The sequence below is a fragment of the Phalacrocorax carbo genome, chromosome 3, assembly GCF_963921805.1.
Source record: "Phalacrocorax carbo chromosome 3, bPhaCar2.1, whole genome shotgun sequence".
Lineage (NCBI taxonomy): Eukaryota > Metazoa > Chordata > Aves > Suliformes > Phalacrocoracidae > Phalacrocorax > Phalacrocorax carbo.
In genome coordinates, this window is record NC_087515.1 from 92,876,209 (window position 1) to 92,897,940 (window position 21,732).

General features: G+C 39.0%; 1 protein-coding gene across 4 annotated transcripts in view; it reads left to right on the plus strand.

Moving 5' to 3' along the window:
- PHIP (pleckstrin homology domain interacting protein) overlaps positions 1–21,732 on the plus strand; it is a 122,216-nt gene that overhangs the window by 62,561 nt on the left and 37,923 nt on the right. For 3 of the 4 annotated variants that reach the window (XM_064447764.1, XM_064447763.1, XM_064447766.1), the window contains 6 exons: positions 184–312; positions 5,227–5,452; positions 8,428–8,565; positions 9,626–9,809; positions 10,486–10,609; positions 20,792–20,932. In XM_064447764.1, the coding sequence (XP_064303834.1) occupies positions 184–312; positions 5,227–5,452; positions 8,428–8,565; positions 9,626–9,809; positions 10,486–10,609; positions 20,792–20,932 (942 nt within the window). The remainder of the gene's footprint in view (positions 1–183; positions 313–5,226; positions 5,453–8,427; positions 8,566–9,625; positions 9,810–10,485; positions 10,610–20,791; positions 20,933–21,732) is intronic. The other variant, XM_064447765.1, reaches the window with a different exon arrangement.

Below are 21,732 nucleotides of genomic sequence, written 5' to 3' on the forward strand. Positions count from 1 at the left end.
AAAATTCACTGAAAAGTGAATTACTAAAAAGTAAACTGTGTTTTAAAGTAACTTCCATCTAGCAGTATACTGTCTTACAGATTTTATAATAAATTTCAACATCAGCACCACAATTTTGAGAATCATAATTGAAAATTATTTATTTCTGGTGACTTAATTATTTTGTATGTTGATGTATTTCAGATTGAAGGACAAGGACATGGTGCAGTTTTTGACTGCAAGTGCTCTCCTGATGGACAGCATTTTGCATGTACTGATTCTCACGGTCACCTTCTGATTTTTGGCTTTGGTTCCAGTAGCAAATATGACAAGGTACAGTGCAAGATGAAAATCAAAATGTTTGTCTGTGTTGAATGTATTTGTGCAAACTTTCCTTCAGAGCTTCATTTCAAGGGGGTGTATCTTAATGCAATTTTGAGCCATTAATATGGGATGTTGCAGATTCCTGTTGCTGACATTGAGCTTTCTTTCAGTTTCTTTAAACTATGTAAATGTGCTATTAAGCTACTGTTTTCATGGGAAGTTAAAAATAATTTAAAAATCACCCAGTCACTGTCTCCTCTCTTAATTGCTGAGGTTACAGTTGTCTACTGATGGATCCACGTGGATAATGTGAATAAACTGTGGTGGAATTGATAACAGTTAAACATTTTGCTTTACCTATTTTTCTTGTTCCTAATGAAGACCAAAAAAGGAGTGCGGGGCAGGGAGCCATTTCCTAGGTCTAATTCCTGCTGTCTGTATTTAAACATTGTATAGCCTGGGAGGCAGTTATGGACAATAAGCATACTGTATGTTCTAGTGATACAATTTTATGTCTGCTAATGAAGTTCTGCTGTCGTGGATGCCTTAGTGCGTACACAGCAATGTTCCACCCTTACTGTGTAGTTAAAATACATCATCTTTATTATAATGTCATAGTTAACATTGTGTATTCTAAGTGTGGGTGTCTTGCCACAGACCCTCATGACTGTAAAGATATGTGGTGGTGCTATGTTTTCTCTGTGGATGAACATGCCCTATGAACCATACAGGTTACCTAGTTTGGAGCGCCCACAAGGCCCTAATTCTTCTTTTACCACCCAGGGAAGAGATGAGGTGTGTCTCTTCTCCCTCTTTCTAAGTCTTACAGAGGCATATCTGCTCCAGGATTTTAATCTCTGCTTCTGGTATATGGTATTTGAAGGTGGTTGGTGAAGTGCTGGCTTCTGGATTTTGCCTCCTGCTTTGGATCTTTGGATTCAGACTGGCCTTGAAAGCACTTTTTGATACATAGCAACGGAGAGGGGTGTGAAGGAGGGAGAGCAAAAGATTTTAATCTTTGTAAGCCACCGCATTTCTTTCTGTAATCTTCTAGCTCTTATTTTGATGCTAGTTGCAGCATTGTTTGCATATTGGGGTTTATTTCCCCGCCCTTGTCTCTGAACTGTAATTTGAAGTACTTGGTACTTGGCTGCTGTTGCTAGCCCTCAGCTATTACTAGCTGTGCATTTCCCCTTCCATTCCAAAGAAAACAACAAGAACAGAGGCACCACAAGCATGGAAAACCAGGGTTATCGGATCTTATTAAAGGTCTTTGTCTTTCAGAGTTCTTAGTTTTCTAAACTTTAAAGCCTGTTGTAATAGAAACATTTTTCTCACCATGTCTATGGATTGTTTGGGGTTTATTTTTCTTTCCAGTCATTTTGGAATTGTGTAGTCCGCTGCTACTCAAAAATGTCAGAAATGAAATTGAAACTGAGAGCCTTTTTGTCTTTGCTGTGATGGACCAGGAGCTTCCTTTATACTGCCATTTGAGAATTTACCTTGTGAGGGATTAGATCTGTCTGAAGAATGAAAACAGTTGCTTTTCACTTCTTGAATTCTACAGACCCTGTGTTCACTTGGGGTTTTTGCTGCAGCCTCTGAGAAAAGATTATTTTTAAAATTTTCCATTTATTGGGTGATGTGAAATGGTCCTTTCCAGCTGTTACTGTGCCAATGGTAATCTTGGCATTCTTGACCATAGAAGAAATGGGAGCAAATAGGACTCAGTTTTATTACCTCTTATTCTCTGTCTTCAACTGTCAGAAAACTCAGCCTGGAAGTTTCTGATCTCTTTCTTGTCTGGTTCCATCTCCTCTCATTTTTGTCTGACCTGCTTTATGGAAAAATATAACTACAAATAGGTATGTGCTGGAGATTCAGCGTTCTTTTCTCTGTCCTCCCACCCTCAGATACTTGGGGGTTTTTCAGACGTCATCTGAGAATATGTTCTGGTAGCACCTGTGGGTTATTTGGCTTTAAAGTGCTTTCCATCCATCTTGGAGAATGATATTTACAGAAGAAAGGAGTATAGTAACCTGTCCTGTATTCACACGTTTGTGAATTGTGCTCAGGACAGTGATAATAGCTGAGAGAGCGTTAGCTCTGCTGAGGGTGTTTTTGGTTTGTTTTCTCTCTTTTTTTTCTTCGATGATATATATTTTTGTGGAGTGATTGGGGGGGCAGGGGGAGAAGAACACATTTGATGCTTGTTTGGGGCTCCTATGTTATTTGACCTAATTAAGCAAACCCTGAGTCAATCTCGGCTGAGATTTCTGAGTATGTGAAGATAATCAGAGATGAGATGAGCTTGCTGTCAACAGGGCACGTGCACTGCAGAAGTTCTTGCTCAGGTGGAAACTTGTCCAGGAATTACCTAACTGCCCTAAAGCATAAGGTATCTTTCTGTTGATTTTTAATCTTAGATTGGACTAGGTCTCTGATCTTTCTAAGGCTGTAGTTCCTGTAGACTGCCCAAATCACAGTTCTTTGCAAGATGACAGCTCCTGTGCGGTAGATTGGTGCAGCAGTGGGGAAAATCTCTTTGCATTTGTGTAGGTGTGCCTATTTGGAGAAACATGAACATTCTGAATGTGTAGTGTAGTTACTGAAGGAGAGTCTATCTGTAGAGCTCAGACCTTGTGGAAAGCTTTCCTGCTGAAACCCAAGCTGGGCTTGTGAAGTCACACGTACAGAAGACTCATGTCCTAATGGTGGTGTAGTATCTTCTTTCTGTCATGAATTTAATTTCTAATAGTATATCAAGAAATCAGTCTGATTGTTAGTACTTCTAACTGGTCCTCTGCTGAACATAGCCATTTAAGATTCTCTAAAATGTCTAAATATTTTGATTTTGATTTTTCTTAGGAGTTGGAATAGCCTGAGGATAAGGTGGTTGTCCCAGGTTCCAGTAGGGACATTCCAGTGTTCTACCTGAGAGTTGGTCTGAGCCTGGGATCTCCATGAAATGCCATTCTTGTCTCGTGCAGTAAAAAATTGTTGTTTACTCTCTCTCATACTTGATTGCAGTACAGAGTACACAGAAGGGTAATTGCAAAGAAGTCCCTCATGATCTTGCACCAGAGACTATTCTGCTAGAATAGTCACTGGATCTAGGGAAGGATTTTCAGATCTTCCCTTTGCTTACAAAACCTGAGATGCAGATAACACAGCACATTAAAACTCCGTCTGTATGATCATGCCATTGTAATCTCTTCTTTTTCAGTGTGGGAAGTACTTAATAAGAAAATTTACGCTGTGTGAGAGTACTAGATACCCTACTATTATCATTCTAGGGATAATCATAAGTCCTCCTGGAGGACCAGTATCTTTATCTTATTGAGCTATTTGAGCTGAAGGAACGAAGTTTTAAGAAGGCCCTGATTCTGTCAGTCAGACACATGAACGTACTTGCATCTTTTTCATTCAGCCTCTGTTAAGTTAACAGAGAATCTGTCAACAAGACTTCATCCAGGGAGGGCTTCTTACTGCAGTGGGATGTCACCTTGTCCATACATACTTAGCAAAGGTAAATTTTTGAATCCCTGAAGTAAATTATTTGCCATTGTGTCTTTCTGTGCATCTTTTAAATTTTCTTCCTGTTGTTAATTTTCTGAATTTTTGTGGAGTCCATATCCCATGATTCCTCTAATATTTTGAATTTTTTTTTTCTGTCCACCTCATGTGGATGCATGTAGGTGCTTTCTGATGTGGTAGTTGACAGATGTTTGCCATCATCTTTCCTTCCTGGTCTTCTCACATCCAGGACAGGAGAATTTTGTCACTGAGAGACCAGACCTCTGAGTAGATGCTGTAACCTCTGCCTTACTGATTTCTACATAACAAGTTACTGGAAACTATGTTATGGATTGGTCGTGATAGAGCTTGCTCTTCAGAAATCAGAGTATATTCTGTAACAACTGAGGCATTCCTCTGTGCTCAAATACCTGTCTTTAACACCCAAGACAAAATTTTTTTTTTTTTTTTGAGATCTCTATGCCTTGAGTCAATTGTTTAATCATTTTTTTACTGCCCTGGAAATTTAATTTGCATGAATTTTATTCTTTCTTGTTCAAAGTTAAACGGAGTACATGAGCTGCCAAGGGGTTTGCTTGCCAGTAGGTAATGCTGGAATGTGTAGTATACGTATCAGCTTCTCTTGTGTTCTCCTTTTCTTTTCTCCTTGTGGTTCAGTATCTTTCTGATTGCATCACACTGAGATGCATGTACCAGCGAGGGATGGAGCATAAGCCTTTTTACATACTATTTGGACAAAAGAATTCCTCAGTCTTGAGTGTCTGTGGAAAGTCATCTAGAATGAATTATGAGCAGGTGGACTGAAATAAAAAACTTTGAGCCTGAAGAATTCAACTTCAGATCAGCTTTATTTTATCTACTGGAACCTTTTCTCATATCTAGCACTGCAGTAAGAATATATCTGTTTGGCTGCTGGTGTTAAAATATTTGGCAATGACATGATGTTATAAATATTTTCCCATTCCTCTCCTTCCTAAACCATAGCTCATAAGTCTGTGACACAGTTTTCATTATCAGAATATATATTCATATATTCAGAATATAGAAGAAAATTTGTAACCTATTTAATATGTCCATGCTGTGTTCTATCAAATGTCCTCAAGTAGTCAAATATTGCCCCATTCCTCTGTTCTTTAAACACTCGCAACCCTCAAACATGTGGATTATTCCCCTTGCACTATAATATAGAAAGGGAGTACTGGGGAAAAAAAATAGCCATGGAGTCATTAAATTTTCCCCTTTAAACTGAGATGAACAGATCGGCTTATAACCTTGTTTTTGCAAAAGTGACCATGAGTAACATGTTAAAAATACTTTTGGCAGTTATCTTCTGTATGTTTTTTTAATAGGTTCTTTAAAAAAATTACAAAATGGCTTTGTTTACAGATAGCAGATCAGATGTTCTTTCATAGTGATTATCGGCCCCTTATCCGTGATGCCAACAACTTTGTCCTGGATGAACAGACACAGCAGGCTCCACACCTTATGCCTCCCCCATTTTTGGTTGATGTGGATGGCAACCCTCATCCTGCAAGGTATCAAAGGCTAGTTCCTGGTCGTGAGAACTGCAGGGAGGAACAGCTTATTCCTCAGATGGGAGTGACATCTTCAGGTATGGAAAATTTCACTTCAGTACACAGTAGCCTATCTAGTTACCTCCAGGTGTTCTACACTTTCCCTCTCACTTCGTCCTTTTTCTTCGTTTCTGGGCATAGTAGTTCATGTAGTGTGGAAGAATTGCAATGTCCTTGGCACTGATTGCTTGTGAGAATTTCACTTACAGTATTGTCATTGATCAAGTCAGTACTAGTTGATGCTACAACACCAGTTAGTTTGGAGCTCATTTCATTATTGCAATGGTGTATGATGCTGGGTGAGCTTTCAGCTGAGCTCTTTGGGGTAATATTTCCTACTGCAGAAAAACCTAGGAAATAGACTGATCTTCCACAGATTAGTTTTAGATGTTACCTGTTTCAAGAAGAGAAATATGAGAGGACACCTGCAACATGCAAAATCCTTTTCTGTAGATGAAGGCACTCATTCAGCTTTAGCTTTGATAGTTTGGTTAGAGAACTCTGAAGACTTGGTAAGGATACAAAATCTAGGAAGTTCCTCAGAAGTTGTATTCTCCATGAACACGACATGGGAGGGACGTGCATATTGTGGGCCAATGGCTGGCTGTTAGAAACTGCCTAAATGTGGCCCACATGGGTGGGGATGTAAAAATGATGCCTACGTGTTACATGTCGCTAGTCTGATATTAGTATGAATGAGCAAACAGCGAGACAAGCATTGTTAAGTATTCAGATATTCTTGAAATGTGGGAAAACTGACTGTGGCTGTAAATAGTGGCTTATATGTACACTATACTTAAGTCTGTGGTGTGTCAGGCATTCCAGGAAGGTTAACTGAAGTCTTGTTACCGAAAGATCTCTTCATCCACATTTGTAGACCTGAGGATTACAAGCCACTGAATACTTAAATAATTTTTAAACAACATTTTCATATTTCCTCCAAAGTTATAGGAAGAAATGCTATCTGAGAAGCAACTGTAAAGAGGAAAAGGTCCTTTCTCCTGAATATTTGCCATATTTTGTCTCTAACTTTTTAGCTAGTGGCATTGAAGCTAAATTTGATTTCCAGGGAAGGATGCGATTTTAGTTTGTTGTTACAGTTACAGCATGGACCTGTGACATTCTGAAATTCTCCAAATTTGAAAAAGTCCTGGGCACATTCTCCAATATAACATCTTGAAACAAGTCAGACTCTCCACGCAGGCCCAGCAATTTTAAATGTAATGGTGTGGCAGCATGACACATGGATGCCTAAAGGAAGATGATGTCTGTAGCATTCTGTTTAATAGGAGGAAGCCGTCAACCAGGCTGACAGAGAGCCAGAGAGATTTTTTGGAGAAACAGAAGACATTTTACTACCTGTTTACAGTTCAGGATTAATATATGCAGTCTTACGCAGAGCTAAACTGTGTTCATGTATTTTATGTGTTCCCTTCACTAAGGAAGCTCCATTTCTTTCTGAAACTTTATTGTGGGATTTGATGGATCTCCTTCAGAGCACTGACAACTTATTTCTTGTCAAGTTGTCTGTAGGGGCTTATAAGAGTAGGGGGAATTCAGATAGTCATGCTTGATTTACTGATTAGATGTATGTGAAGCTCCTTTAAACCAGATGTTTTGAAAAAGATCAAATATATACCAGTGTCTTTATTATTTCATTTTTTTAAAAGAACTTGCTGTTCCTTGTGAAGGTAAAATCTCACAAGCTACATACATGAAAAACATGAGTTTTGTTTGGGTAGCAGTTTCCTTATTTAAGATCATTCTTGGGTTATTAGTTACTTCCCATTGTTTCGTGTCTGCTCATGAGATCACCCAATAAATCTGACTTTCTCGCTACATGAGTCGGAAGACATCCAGCTGTGGTTATACCAGAGCTCATTCCATGATTCCAAGCTTCTGCTGCTTTAGGGAAGCTGACTTCAACTACAATAGCCTTGAAACCCTGAGTGCACTATCTTAAATATTTATGTTCTTTCTGCATACTATCGTCTATTAAGAGATGGCTGCTTTGTCTAGCCACATAATCAAAGCTCTTCATTTCATAGTACAATTACTACAAAATCTTGTATTTGGTCTTGCAAAGTTTGGTTTATACTATGATATCTCTTTGGAATCATGCTGGAAAAATAATCTCTGTAGCTTGTTTCCTTGAACATTGTCGTCCCTCATTACAAAGTTTTGCAAGTTCTGCTTCTCTTGACCTAAGCGTCCCACCACTCCACCATCTATCAATTCTGTGTGGAGATATCTGACCTCCTTTTCGAATCAGTGCTGTAAACCTTGCCTTTTTCTCCATACCTCTCTAATTTTTTTTGTCTGTTTTGAGTATGAAAAGAGGTTTTGTGTTGTTTATGCTTACATGCTGTATTTCTTGCTTGCTGCACAGAAACAGTATTATCACCTCGTAATCACTTCCGTGAGAACTGTTTCCTGTCGCTTATTCAAGTCACTTACACAAAAGGAGGTTTCCTGGCTGTTCTACATACCAAAGAAAATTAGCATTCCTTAACCTGCATCATCATTATGCCTGTGTGGAGCTCAGTCAAGCATTTTCTCTGCTTGCTGTTCTCCGGTATAGATAATTCTTGTTTTAATTCAGTTAGACCTTCTTGAAGTATTTCTTTCATTGAAGTTTATACTAAAGCGTTTTATAATGCATTTGGGGCAGGCTAAGCATGCATTTGAACAATTTACATCGATTAAGCTGACAAACAACAGTTGTATTAAGCTTCTGTGACTTGCTGGCACTTGATCAAATTTCAATTGTATTAGGAGTGGCATGTGATCATCTTGACCCTGCTCCAGAAAATATAATGCTCTCAATATTAAGAATAGAGGTGTCCTGTGTAAAAAATGGCTATTAAAACATATGCACTAGCCCATGCTTAACTCATGTAATTATACACTGTACTTGTATGTTTCAAAGTTAAAACTTAGATAAGCTCTTTGTAACATTTGGTTCTTCAAATCAACGTTTGTGTGTTGTTTTCTTGTATGTTTTACTTCACAGGACTGAATCAAGTTCTTAGTCAACAATCAAATCAAGAAGTTAGTCCGTTGGATAGTATGATTCAAAGACTTCAGCAAGAGCAGGACCAGAGACGTTCTGGGGAGGCAGGAACGAGTAGTACCAGCCGGATAAGCAGAGGTAGATGACTGGGGCATGGCTGTTGTGGCTTTTCTATTGAAATAGCTGAGAGTCAGAAGACATAAATCGCTTTATTGGGCATGATTTGTACATTTTGCTGAACTACTAGAAAGGAGGGATGGAGCCACAGAAAATAATTCAGCTTTCCCATCTTTTTTTCCTTTCTGCAAAATCTCAGGATTCTTAACATTACAAATTTATCTTTGTTAAAGTTGTTGTCTGCTCACTCAGGGAACTTGCAGCAACTGCATTCCCTTAGAAGTAACTACCGTACTGTTTAATCTGGCAGTGGCCGTCTACTTGATTTGAAATCTGGATTGTCTCAAATCAGGCAATAGGAGGGAGTAAATAGGAAGGAGCTGCTTGTTTCTCAGTACAGATGTTCGATGTTTGTGTCTTACACTAGATTACATGGTAGTTTTCAACGCTTGAAAAAATCATGGTTGGCAGTCCACCTAGGTAAGCAAGAGTAGCTTGTGTGTGGCAGGATGCAGACAAACGTTGAAGTTTTGCTACAGCATAGGTGTTTTGAAAGATGGTGTGTGTGTGCGCACGCGCGTGTGTGGGGTTTTGGGTTTAGTTTTGGTTTGGTTTTTTTTTCTTTTGACTATTTTAATTTCTCATCTGAAAATTTTACAGCTTTCATTCCTGAAAATTCCCAGTGTTGTGCTTTATTTTTTTTTAAGGTAGAAGACTGTTTAAGGAATACACTGAATCAGTGAGATAGTTATAATAAGGAAATAGAGTGCAGTAGCAATAGTCTGCTTTGCATAAATGTTTTCAAAACCATGTTTAAATAAAAGCAAACGAATGAATCGCTTTGCTTCAGATTGTTGATCCATCTGCTCCTTTTCAGTTTGAATTTTTAAACAGAGTACTGCAGCCCAGAGCTGTTTAAGTATGACTACAGAATTTGCTGAAATTGTTAAATTCAGTTAATATGTGATTTCTTTTGAAGTAATTGATTAAGTGAAATTCTTTTTTCCTTCATTTTGAGTTTTTCTTTGTAAGTGCTTCCCTTATAGTTTCAGATCAGGTGCAACTATGTTTGACTTTTTAGGATCTGTAAGTTCTACCTCAGAAGTACATTCACCACCAAATATAGGATTAAGACGCAGTGGACAAATTGAAGGTGTGCGTCAGATGCATAGCAATGCACCAAGAAGTGAAATAGCCACTGAGCGGGACCTTGTGGCTTGGAGTCGAAGGGTTGTAGTGCCTGAACTGTCTTCTGGTGTGGCCAGGTAAACATAGACAAAGTTTGCAGTGAATTTTAGTTTGGTGAACTTAATTAAATTGAACAGTTTTGGAATTCACGTTGTCATAGAACTATTTGTGTGGTATTTATCTATTCTGTGGTCACATACTTCTTATAAAATAAGTTTTGGTTTGGAATCAGTTGTTTTCTGCATATCACTTAAAATCTTGGAGTTAAAGAAGTATTGTGAATAAAAATCGACCATTTAACAAGTGACGGAGTAATTTAACTTGTATGTACAGTGGGATCTAACTACCTCAGTGTTTTCTAATAATGTTTTAACTCCACCTGTTCCTGCCATTATACAGCATTTTATGGCTGGGACACTGACCTAATCCATTAGGTGCCTAAGCTGATTTTTTTATTTCCAAACTGGAAATTTATTTCATTTGGTATTTAACTCTTGTGATGAATACTTATATAAGTAAGTCAAAAAGCCTGCTGGCCATGATAAAATATACACTGCTCTAGGTTTTTGAAATAAGACTGAAATCTTTCTTTTTTCAGAAAGGATAGTGTTGAAGCCACGTTCTGACTGTAAAGAGAAGAACTACTCTTCAAAGAATGTTATAAACGTTGAAGATGTATTCCTTGATTTGGAATTGATCCTTTCAGTTATAGTATTCTGTTTTAAAGTTAACATCTCAGTTTTCTTTTTTCAGTAGGCAGGAAGAATGGAGAACAGCAAAGGGAGAAGAAGAAGTAAGGGTGTATCGATCAGAAGAGAAAAGAAAACATGTAACAAGTCACATTCAAAGAGAAAACAAAATACCTACTTTCACTAAGGTAAATAGTCACTTGTACCTAATCACTGTAAGAAGCATAAAATTTAAGTCGAAGTGTTAGGCCACATAAATTTACATTCCTCTCAGTTTTAAATTTAAAAACCAGGAATTTGTTTACCTCCTCAGAATGAGGAACATCTCTATACTGATGTTTCGCTATGCTCTCAATAAACAATGAGAATTGCTTTTAGAACCCCCTAAGTTAGAAGCCCTGCAAATCTGGTTTTAGGGACATGATTTGCTGTAGGGAGTCTGTTACTATTAATCAATATATCCTGCTACTGTTGTCCAATGTTGAACATACCATTCTGTGGAAAGGTTCGATTAAAACTCAACTCATACTTCTTAACTTCAACACATTTAAATACCTCTCCAAATACAGAATTGGGTATTTTCTGTCATGGTAGCGAAAATAATAATATTGCAGTTTTGTATAGGGTATTTCAAAGTCATGCTTTTTGCTAGAGATGGGGTGCTTTCAGAAAAGAGGAAAATAGGATAAATGAAATGGAAGGGAATAGGTTGTGTTAAAACCGAAATTGTCATAACTGGCTTGACGTTTCATGTAATTTGCAAAAAATTTAATCTTAGACCTTTATACCTGTAAGAACATGTGAAGGAAGTATATTCTATATTTATGTCATCTTTGTTAAAAACCAGTTTTATCTATGTATCATGAAAGGGCTAAAGCCCAACTAGAACTTAATCTGACTACTGCTGTAAAAGACAGTAAAAAAACCCCAAACAAACAACTTCTATAAATACACTAGCAGCAAAAGGAGGGCTATGGAGAATCTCCAGCCTTATTAGGTGTGGGAGGAAAGAGTGACAAAGGATGAAGAAAAGGCTGAGGCACTTAATGCCTCTTTCCCTCACTCTTTAATAGTCAGATCAGTTGTTCTCCAGGTACCCAGGCCCCTGAGCTGGAAGACAGGGACAGGGAGGAGAATGAAGCCCCTGTAATGCAAGGGGAAATGGTTAGTGACCAGCTACACCACCTGGACACACAGAAAGTCTATGGGGCCAGATGGGATCCACCCAAGGGTACTGAGGGAGCTGGAGGAAGTGCTCACCACGCCGCTTTCCATCATTTGTGAGCAGCCCTGGCTAACTGGGGAGGTGCCAGTTGACTGGAGGTTATCAAATGTCATGCCCACGTACAGGAAGGGCTGGAAGGAGGATCGAGGGGCGTACAGGCCTGTCAGTCTGACCTTGGTGCTGGGCAAGGTTATGGAGCAGATCATCCTGAGCGCCATCACGTGGCAGGTACAGGAGAACCAAGGTGATCAGACCAAGTCAGCACGGGTTTATGAAAGGCAGGTCCTGCTTGACTAACGTGGTCTCCTTCTGTGACCAGGTGACCCGCTTAGTGGATGAGGGAAAGGCTGTGAATGTTGTCGACCTAGACTTCAGTTAAGTTGACTGGGTAGGTAGTCTAGCCTTTGAGACCGTTTCCCACAGCATTCTCCTGGAGAAACTGGCTGCTCCTGGCTTGGATGGGAGTACTGTTTGCTGGGTAAAAAGCTGGCTAGATGGCTGGGCCCAAAGAGCTGTGGTGAGTGGAGTTAAATCCAGTTGGCGGCCGGTCACGAGCAGTGTTCCCCAGGGCTCAGTTTTGGTGCCGGTTCTGTTTAATATTTTTATCAGTGATCTGGACGAGGGGATTGAGTGCACTCTCAGGAGGTTTGGAGATGACACCAAGGTGGGCGGGAGTGTTGACCTGCTTGAGGGTAGGAAGGCTCGGCAGGTGGATCTGGACAGGCTGGATCGACGGGCCGGGTCCTTCACTTGGGTCACAACAACCCCATGCAACACTAGAGGCTTGGGGAAGGAAGAGTGGCTGTAAAGTTGCCTGGCGAGAAGGACCTGGGGGTGCTGGTTGTCAGCTGGCTGAACATGAGCCAGCAGTGTGCCCAGGTGGCCAAGAAGGGCAACAGCATCCTGGCTTGTATCAGGAATAGCGTGGCCAGCAGGAGTAGGGAAGTGATCGTGCCCCTGTACTCGGCACTGGTGAGGCCGCACCTTGAATACTGTGTTCAGTTTTGGTCCCCTCACTACAAGAAGGGCACTGAGTTGCTGGAGTGTGTCCAGAGAAGGGCAGCAAAGCTGGTGAAGGGTCTGGAGAGCAGGTGTTCTGAGGAGAGGTTGAGGGAACTGGGGTTGTTTAGCCTGGAGAAGAGGAGGCTGAGGGGAGACCTTATCGCTCTCTACAACTACCTGAAAGGAGGTTGTAGTGAGGTAGATTTTGGTCTCTTTTCCCAGGTAACAAGTGACAGGACAAAAGGAAATGGCCTTCAGGATGTGCCAGGGGAGGTTTAGGTTGGATATTAGGAAAAATTTCTTCACCAAAAGGGTGGTCAGGCATTGGAACAGGCTTCCTAAAAAAGTGGTTGGTTGTTCGTGCCTGGATGTGCCCGAAAGACTTGTAAGTGATGCCTAGGGACCGAGTTTAGTGGTGGACTTGGCAGTGCTACGTTAACGGTTGGACTTGATGATCTTAGAGGTCTTTTCCAGCCTAAATGATACTATGATTCTGTGATTTCATATGCTTATCTGTGCTCTTCTAGCTATATAACAAACTATGTTTTTTGATAAAGCAAGTAAGTTTTGAGCAACTGTAAGAGAGAAGTAATTTTTTGGGTTTTGTAGTATGCTTATTCTAGATGAGACTCTTTCACGCTTAATCAAAAGGTTAATAAAATATGGGCCTTCAATAATGTCCATTGAAAAGTAAAAGCGCTTAATGGGGTTCAAGGCGGAAAAATGAAGAAATTAAATATTAAGAGCTGCAGAGTTTTCTGTATACTTGTGCTTAACTTTTATCAGAGTACCATATTGATTGCCTTTGCTGTTTATTAATCACTTTCTTTGGGGGAGGAAGGGAGTGAGATTGAAAGCAATCTGAAAATTAGTGAATTTCAGATGCTTCATAGTGCTTCTGTATTTTTTAACAATGATGAATTAGTTTTATATGGAGTAGAAAGAGTAAATTTGAGATGGGCAAGTCTCTACTGGATATTAAATTTGAGTGTTCGGTTTTGCTTCTTTTTTCATACTCAACCAAAGTAAAGCTTTCAAGAGACGAACATGCCCCCACCCCCCAAACAGTCCCTAATCATATTCAACCTCTGTATTAAATTACTTACATTTTTCTTCAGTTTCTTTCTTGCATTAAAATGGTGTTCGTTGCTATCTTAAGAAATGGTGCCAACATGCTAATTTCAATGTTGCAGTCACCAACATTAAGTATGTTTGCCCAAGATAAAGTGGACAAATATTTTTTTCAGTCCGTCTCCGTTTTTTGTACATAGAAGGAAGAAGCTCTTTGCCAATTACAGCTTTGGGGGTGGCTATGGCAGGGCTCATTAATGAAATAGCACGACATCAGTAATCTTGGTAACTCCTATTTTTCTCTCGGGAATAATAGAAAATGGGCCTCTCAAATTCAGATTTTAACATAGTTATTTCATGTCTTGAGGGGATGTATTTTGGTGCTGAATTACAGACTTTCTTTTAGTTTAATTAAACTATTGAACTGCTCAAGGGTTTCTCTTTTTCCCTTTTTTCCTTTTCTTCAGCTACAGCCTAGTCAAAAGATCCTTCCTGATAATGTGACCTCCTACCAACTTACCCATAAATTTCTAATTGGGTTACAGTTTTCCTAAAATACCACTAGGACATAAAAATAGAGTGGTTGGTCTAGCATTTTGTTTTCAGCAATTACCTTTATACAAAAACTTAGTATGGATGTCTTTGAAATTCTTTTCTCAGAGGAGGAAAGTTTTAGCGTCCAAACTTTAAAGGTAGCACTGGGTTCCTTCAAGCCCCACATTTTTGTTGTGGATATTTATGCCCCTAAAATCCTTCAAAGCAAAAGCTAGCCTAGGAAAACTTATCTTCAGTTTCATATATTTACCTGGAAAAGAATGTGTCCTTTGTTTATCTTGGTCCCTGGAGGGTCTGTGGCCTGGATTCTGATGCCCAGAACGTGAGGGAGAGATAACGTGGTAAATCCTTTAGTCACTTCCCACCTTCATCCTAAGGAAATACAGCAAAAAAAGAAACAGTCATGATCTTTGCGCTTGAGTATGTCAGTAAATTTCCCATATAGAAATTACTGCTGAATTCAGTAACACTTTCAGAACATTTTAAGAAATCCTTCTTAAACCCTACAGGATAATTTTTTATGGCATCTCTGGACAAAAAAAAAAATCATATTCTTCCATAGTTTATTCTTCATTAAATGTGTCTCTTTTTGTAGGACTTGGTTCGTTGAGAAGTACATAAATTCAAATCCTTTGAGATAAATCTCAGAGAAATTCAGAAATTAGTTGATATCAAATGGGCTTTAAATAAGCACATTTGCAAGAAGGGTGCTTGATCCCAAGTGAGTGAGCCTCACAATTAAATAAATTGCTGAGATTTTAGCAATTTTTGCCATTGCTTATGTTTAGCGTGAGCAACACTTTTGCTCAGTAGTGACTGAACAACAGGAAACGTGAATTGGAGTTGTCATCCTCTGTAGTGTCCATAATAAAATAAAAAAAACACCTGGGAAGAGAAGCAAGACTGACTGCACTCCAGAAACTGTTGTGTGATATTTTGAGGGGTTTTAAAATAGAAATTAGTAACTTAATTATAGCAGCTTCTCTGTTGCTGTTCTCTGCAGTGACTGTGAGGCTTTTAATACAAGCTGTGTTAGGGTTGAAGACAGAACTGGGAAATACTCTGTAAATCTTCCTTTTCCTTGAGTGCATGCAGTAGGTTTTGATACTAATACCTTGTGATTTATAGTACAGTACTGTTGCAAGAATACAGTCCTCTTGTGTTGCATAGTGAATTCCTAAGGGTTTAATGAGAGAATTCATGATCTAAAGGAGATGGGGAGCACCTCAAAATATAGGGGAAACATTATCATCTGGTAATCTATGGACCTAAGAATGACAGCATCAAGAATCCTGGAAAAGTGTGTCATTCTACAATACTGTCAGCTGGTTTGGGAACAGAGTAAACAGGGCTGGTATTAAAACATTGTCCTCATATGCAAATTGAGTTGTATTCACACCAGTAGAAAATACTAGCTTTTGTATCAGCTTCTGAAATTTCAGTTCTGTTCACATAATAATGATAAAATAATATTTTCTTCTGTTCCCTTCTAACTAAAAGGAGTCAAAAACACAGAAGTAAAATGAAAAGGAGCAAATGTTAGCATTTTGGACAACAAACTAAAGTGTGGGTTAGTAAGGAAAAACACAGTGCAGCTGTAATTACTTTCTGAGGAGATTCCAAAGTCCTATTACTAATTTTTAGTCCAGTGTCATTATAGGGTGTGTTAAAAGTAGCGCAGAATTATGGCTCAGTCCTTCATCTTTAACTATTTCTGCAACGTGGATGGAAGTCACATAAGCATTCTGATACTTAAAGTTAGAAAACACACAATTCTTTAACGCAGGTCATCCTGAGAAGTGTTTGTACGTGATTGCTTGAGGGACTAATGGAGTTGTGTGGGAGAACCTAAAAGAGTGGATATTTTCACCTGAATAGTAATTAGTGTCACTGATCTGCATGTACAATGAAGAACTCAGTTTGACTTTCAAGTCATTAGTAAGGAATAGGGTTTTCTCTGATTATTATTAACCAAAAACACTTAAACAAACAAAAAACCTTTAATGGCAGAGGATAGAATGTGCATCGGAGTTTGTGCATTTTCAAAGTGGAACTGTATTTCAGATAATTTTTTTTTTTTCAGGAGCGTGCCAAAGATGAGAAGTAAGATTAATAACATGCTTAGGTAAATGTTCTCAGTCCAAGTAATTGGAGTATTCATTTATTAAACTACTGGGATTACAGAGCATTTTAATAACTATTAAAGAGTGTGGAATTTCTGTATGCTGCAGGGTTGATGTGGTGTGTGTCCTCATTTGGCGGGGGGGAGGCAATGTTCTAATTACCATTAAGTGGAAATAATAAGCAAAAATTCCAAAGAATTAAGGTTGTTATGGATAAACAAAAGTAAGCGTAGGCCTCTGTTGTGACAGGTGCAAATGACTGTATTGTAAACTAACAGAAGCCAGTAAGGGGAAATGTGTGTGTTGTTTTGCTGAAGGTAGCTTAGTTGTATTCCTCAGAAGTAGTAATTTTTCCTCTTACATGTTGATTAAATGCTGCTTCCAGGTAAATCGGCAAGATGTTAAGAGAAAAAATAATCTAAAACGTGAGAGACTAGCACTTAGTGCTTAGCATGTGTTATCTTCATTGCTTTTGAAAAAGTTCTGACTAATTTCTTGCACATATGTGGTAAGAGTAAAAAAAAAAAAAAAAAAAAAAAAAAAAACAAAACCTAAGTAATTACAAGCACTGGTCCAGACTTGAGGAGAATATGGAAGGATGCTCTTTAGCCAAAGAGAAAATGACGGAACAAGAGGCACTGGGCACAAACTCCTGAAACAAAGCAAGTTTTGCCTGAACATAAGGAAGCACTTCACTGTGAGGGTGACTGAGCACTGGCACAGGCTGCTCAGAGAGGCTGTGGAGGTTCCAGCCTTGTTGATACTCAGAAGTTGACTGGACATGGTCCTGGACAACTGACTCTAGGTGGCCCTGCTTGAGCAGGGGGCTTGGACAAGGCAACCCCCAGAGGTCCCTTCCAGCCTCACCCATTCTGTGAAATAAAAACTGCTTTATGCACCAACAGCTTGGGGGATTTGTGGTAGTTACCATCTGGGGAGAACTCATGGTCACTGAAGAATGTTAAACGTGGACAAAGGTATATATTGATGACCGTGGTAATGCAAAAGTGTTGCTCTTCAGAAAAATAAGAACTGAAATTCAATAAGGGCAAGTTTAAGTTGAGATGAATGTTGGGTTGAAGAATTTAAATAGTGTATCTACTCAAGAATGAAAACAGTTATGTTTTAGATTTTTTTTTTTTCAGCATAACATTTCAAACATAATGTTGTGAAAAGTATAGGCTGACAAGAGCCAGTTGCCTTCCTTTGCCTTGAAGAGGCTGTGAGCCTCTATTTTAATGCTGGGGTTTGGATGCTGGACATAGGCTTGCACCCTGTCCCTGTTTAACTATTTAGTAGAGGCTAATTGCTGTTGTCTTAAGGAAGGAGGAACCATTTTCAGATAAAAAATAGATACTGCCAGTGAAGAAATACTATGAAATTGGTACAGCCGGAGCTTTCCAAAATTACTGCAGCCTTGTATGAAAGTGCAGCAAAGCTGTGCTTCCCAGTGGAGTCAGGGTTATAAGGACAGTAGAATTCAGTGGTCTGAGTTGTGAGGACACCACTGAGTTTCCACCCTATCTTTCACAAATGGTGTTGCATAGACCCTTGGCAGTGTCCAGGTGATGTGTTTGTATCTGCCCCTCTCAAACACAGGAAATGCCATCATTTGTATTTCACAGAAAAACTCTTCTGACAAGAGCTGTAATTTCTGTTATATCTGTAGATGTGCTCTGGTATTGACTGGAAGCCTTGGATATGATACAAGGCACATGTCAGCATATATGGCTGTTGATCAAAGTGTATCAAGAGAGAAAGTGATGACTGAACCTCAAATCTCAAGTTAGCTTAGTTTTATTTCCAAGCCTCTCATTGGAGTTGAGCGTGCAATTTCAAGCTCTTTCTTTAGGATATATATTGGCTGGGGGGGTGGGAAGACCATGAGCTGTATTTCCTCAGTCCTTGTTGAAAATTTTGGTGATAGATTCCATTTTGCCAGTAAAAGCTTGTAATACTTTATTCTTCTAGTCAAACCTTCACACTTGACCCCAACCCTACTCCAAATAAAGAAAGATCTGCCTGATCTGCAGATTCTCATCAGATTTGAGCAAGCTGTTTTTAACATCACTCCTATTCAAAAATTTTTCAGCACAATGTGGAAGATGCATACCTTATGGTCTCTTTTCTTGTCCCTTCTTCAGCAGTGGGGGGTGGACTAAGTCACATCCAAAGGTCCCTTCCAACTTCAATCATTCTGTCATTCTGTTACTGATAGATAACTACTTGTGGTTTTGGTTTTGGGTTTTTTCTTCATTCTTGTCTTGGCATTGCATCTTTCCCAAAGCAGTTTGTTACCCTTTGGCATCACCACGGCCCAGTATTTATACAGTGATGTTACTCGCTTACATAAAGTAATGACTCGGGGGCAGGAAGCAGGTTGGGGTGTGGTTTTTTTTTAAACTCCAAATTTGAACTGCCAAAAGGGAACTCTTTCAAAACCAGAGAGTAGTGCAAAGTGCTTCAGTTTTCCAAGGATCCGTAGTTCTAGTGTAAGTAGGGAGAAGCTATATTTGTAATAACCATTGAGAAATCTCACTTTGAATAGAAATGGGAATGTAAATTTCTAGGACTTTTGTTTCTAGAGCATTACAATCGGGCTGCAATGTAGCTTCTGCAAAATATGTCCTTGTTATTCTAAAGGATACTTAACTAATCTGTTTGGGCTTATGTGATTCCATTTTGGTTGTCCCTGTGTTTTCATACCGTGTTTCGTGATGCTCAGAGCCAGATGGGCTTTATTTAAAAAAAAAAAAAGTCACAATTCAGTAGCAGAAGCAAGTTGCTGTAACACTGGCTTTTGTGATCTCTCTGCTTCAGCAATGAATCTTGAGAGCTTGACAAGAAGTGAGCAGCAACAGAAGGCTGAGGGACAAGAAGGGCTGTGATGGGGTCAGTCACTAGTTTTAGGGCTGCCTTGGAGCTGTTCTAGGTCAGGTCAGTTCAGCTTGAGGAGATCTGGTACATGCTGCCAGAGTCCAAAAGAAGGAATGCCCCAGTTCTGTGTTGGTCTTGTGTGCCTTGGTGAATACTGTAGCACAATTGTACAGATCAGTGTGTTGGCCTACCTTACTGAACTGTTGCAGTCACACCTGAAAAAGGCGTGTATCTTCTGACAGGGAAGGTAGGACAAAAGCTCTGGTTACCAGAGTCCTACATTTTAAGGAAAATTGTTGCAGCTAAGGAAAAACAGATCTTAGCTACCGCTAAGCCAAGTTTTAGTGTACTTTTCACCAAAAAGTGTTCCATTTTTTTCCTCAACAAGAAAATTTAACCTTGTGAACCAACTTTCATCATACATGACAGGAAAGATCTTATCTTCCCTACAAAAGAAAAAAAATCCAAGAGGAATAGGTGTAAGCAGTCTGCCCTACTAGAAGGCTTTGATAATAGTACCTTTCTATGGTTTGCTGCAGCTCTGTTGCTTCATCTCTGGGTCTGTTTTTCAACCATATCAGCACCTACTAGATTAGATATCTGAGGTTTCCTTCATGGAAGAAGGAGAGCACTGGGGAAGGGTACCTCCTGTTGTGGCATCTTAGGAATGTGTCCAGAAACTATTTCACTGGGTCTGAGCTAGGCTGAAGTTCAAATATGTATACCAAAAAAATTAGCACAAAACTCTTGAAATGAGATTGTAGCTTTTGATTTTTTTCTGGGGGTTGGGGACTGATACAAGATGACACACTTCATGTTGAGAGCAAGTGTTTGCATAATGTATATTCTGCAGGAGGAACAAAATCTTTTTATGCTGGAGTGTGAAGTGTTTCTAAATTACAGCCTTATTTCATTCTTCTAAGCCTCATAAGAACTCACTCAGATTCTTTCCAACTAACTCATTCATTTGAATTCTTCCATGCATCATCTTACCATTTAAAGGCCTCTACTTGGTAACAGTCGTCTCTGCATGCTAGGGGATGTATTACTGTATGAGTCTGTCTTCTAATAGATCTGACACCTCAGTTGCAAAATAACACACTCGGGAGTTCTCTGTAAGAGTCCCCTTTCCTCTGATCGCCATTTTTAGTGTAATTTTGAGCTGTTGCAACTCTTAGTGGCCTGTCAGTGGTTAACTGATACATACCTTGTAGAGAATGAAGAGTTTTAATAATTCAAAATAAGAATCTTCTATTATATCTGGGAAGAAATTGTAATTCTTTCCAGAATATACTGAACTGCTTCGTGTTTATATGCAACTATGCCTGTGGAGTGTTTTCTTCAGCAGCTCTTTATTTTTGAACTTGTGGCGTTTTTTTAATTTTGTGATGTTGAAACTTGCAACGTCTTGCTACTGCAAAAGTTGCTTCCTGGAATACTACTATTAAAGAAAATGCTATATATTAATAAGAACATATACTCAAAAATGATGTATTTTGACTTTTGTGTCTTCACAGAACCATTCTCATGATCATTTACTAGACACTAGCGACTCACGAAAACAGCAAGCTAACCAGCACAACTACCGTACAAGATACGCAGTAGAAGAAACTGCAAGGCCTGCTGAAGAGTTAGAAAATGGACACAGTTCCTCAGATGTAAGATCCTTATTCATGAGGCAATCCTATATATTCCATTTCTACTCATTAAGCTCCTGTTTCAGTTAGTAAAACATTGTTTCTTGTGAAAACGCAGACTATGTTTTTCATTGTGCATTTTCTTTCACCTGTTTTAAAAATTGAAGTTCAATTAGGTTTTCATGTGCTGTTGTATGTGTTTAGTTTTGACTAAAAAGTAATTGACAAAAGGGAGAAATGCTTATTCACAAGGGCATTTTGCAAAGTATGTGTGCCATGTTACATCTTCCCTTTATTTATGATCCCAATCAGTATGGCCCATATGGCCGGTCAGTGTGGACACTAGTTCTAGGCGGCCCTGCTTGAACAGGGAGCTTGGACAATATGATCTCCAGAGGTCCCTTCCAGCCTCAACCATTCAGTTCTTCTGTAGCTACAGTGAAGAGATTAGTAATAAGAGCATAGAAGGTTTGTACTGGGTTTTTGTTTGGTATTAATTGAAAAGATGTGGAAATACTAAATTAAAAAGGGCTGGAAATAATTTTTGAAAAAGTAAGCTAGCTTTTTAAATGGAGATTGAGAAGCACTCAGGTCTCCACTGGCTGAATGTTAAAAAAACATGTTGCTCTACACTGTGCATCTGTCCAAGCACAGATATTTTCTTACTTCTTTTCATTTAATTTAGTCCATTAAAGTAAAGTAAGTATCTGCAAACTGAAATGCCTTTTTAACAACATAAAGCTGTAAGTTTAACATAATACTGTAAGTTTATGACAGGCATAAAGCCTAGAAGAGTCTTAGTCATCTTGTCATGTATTATA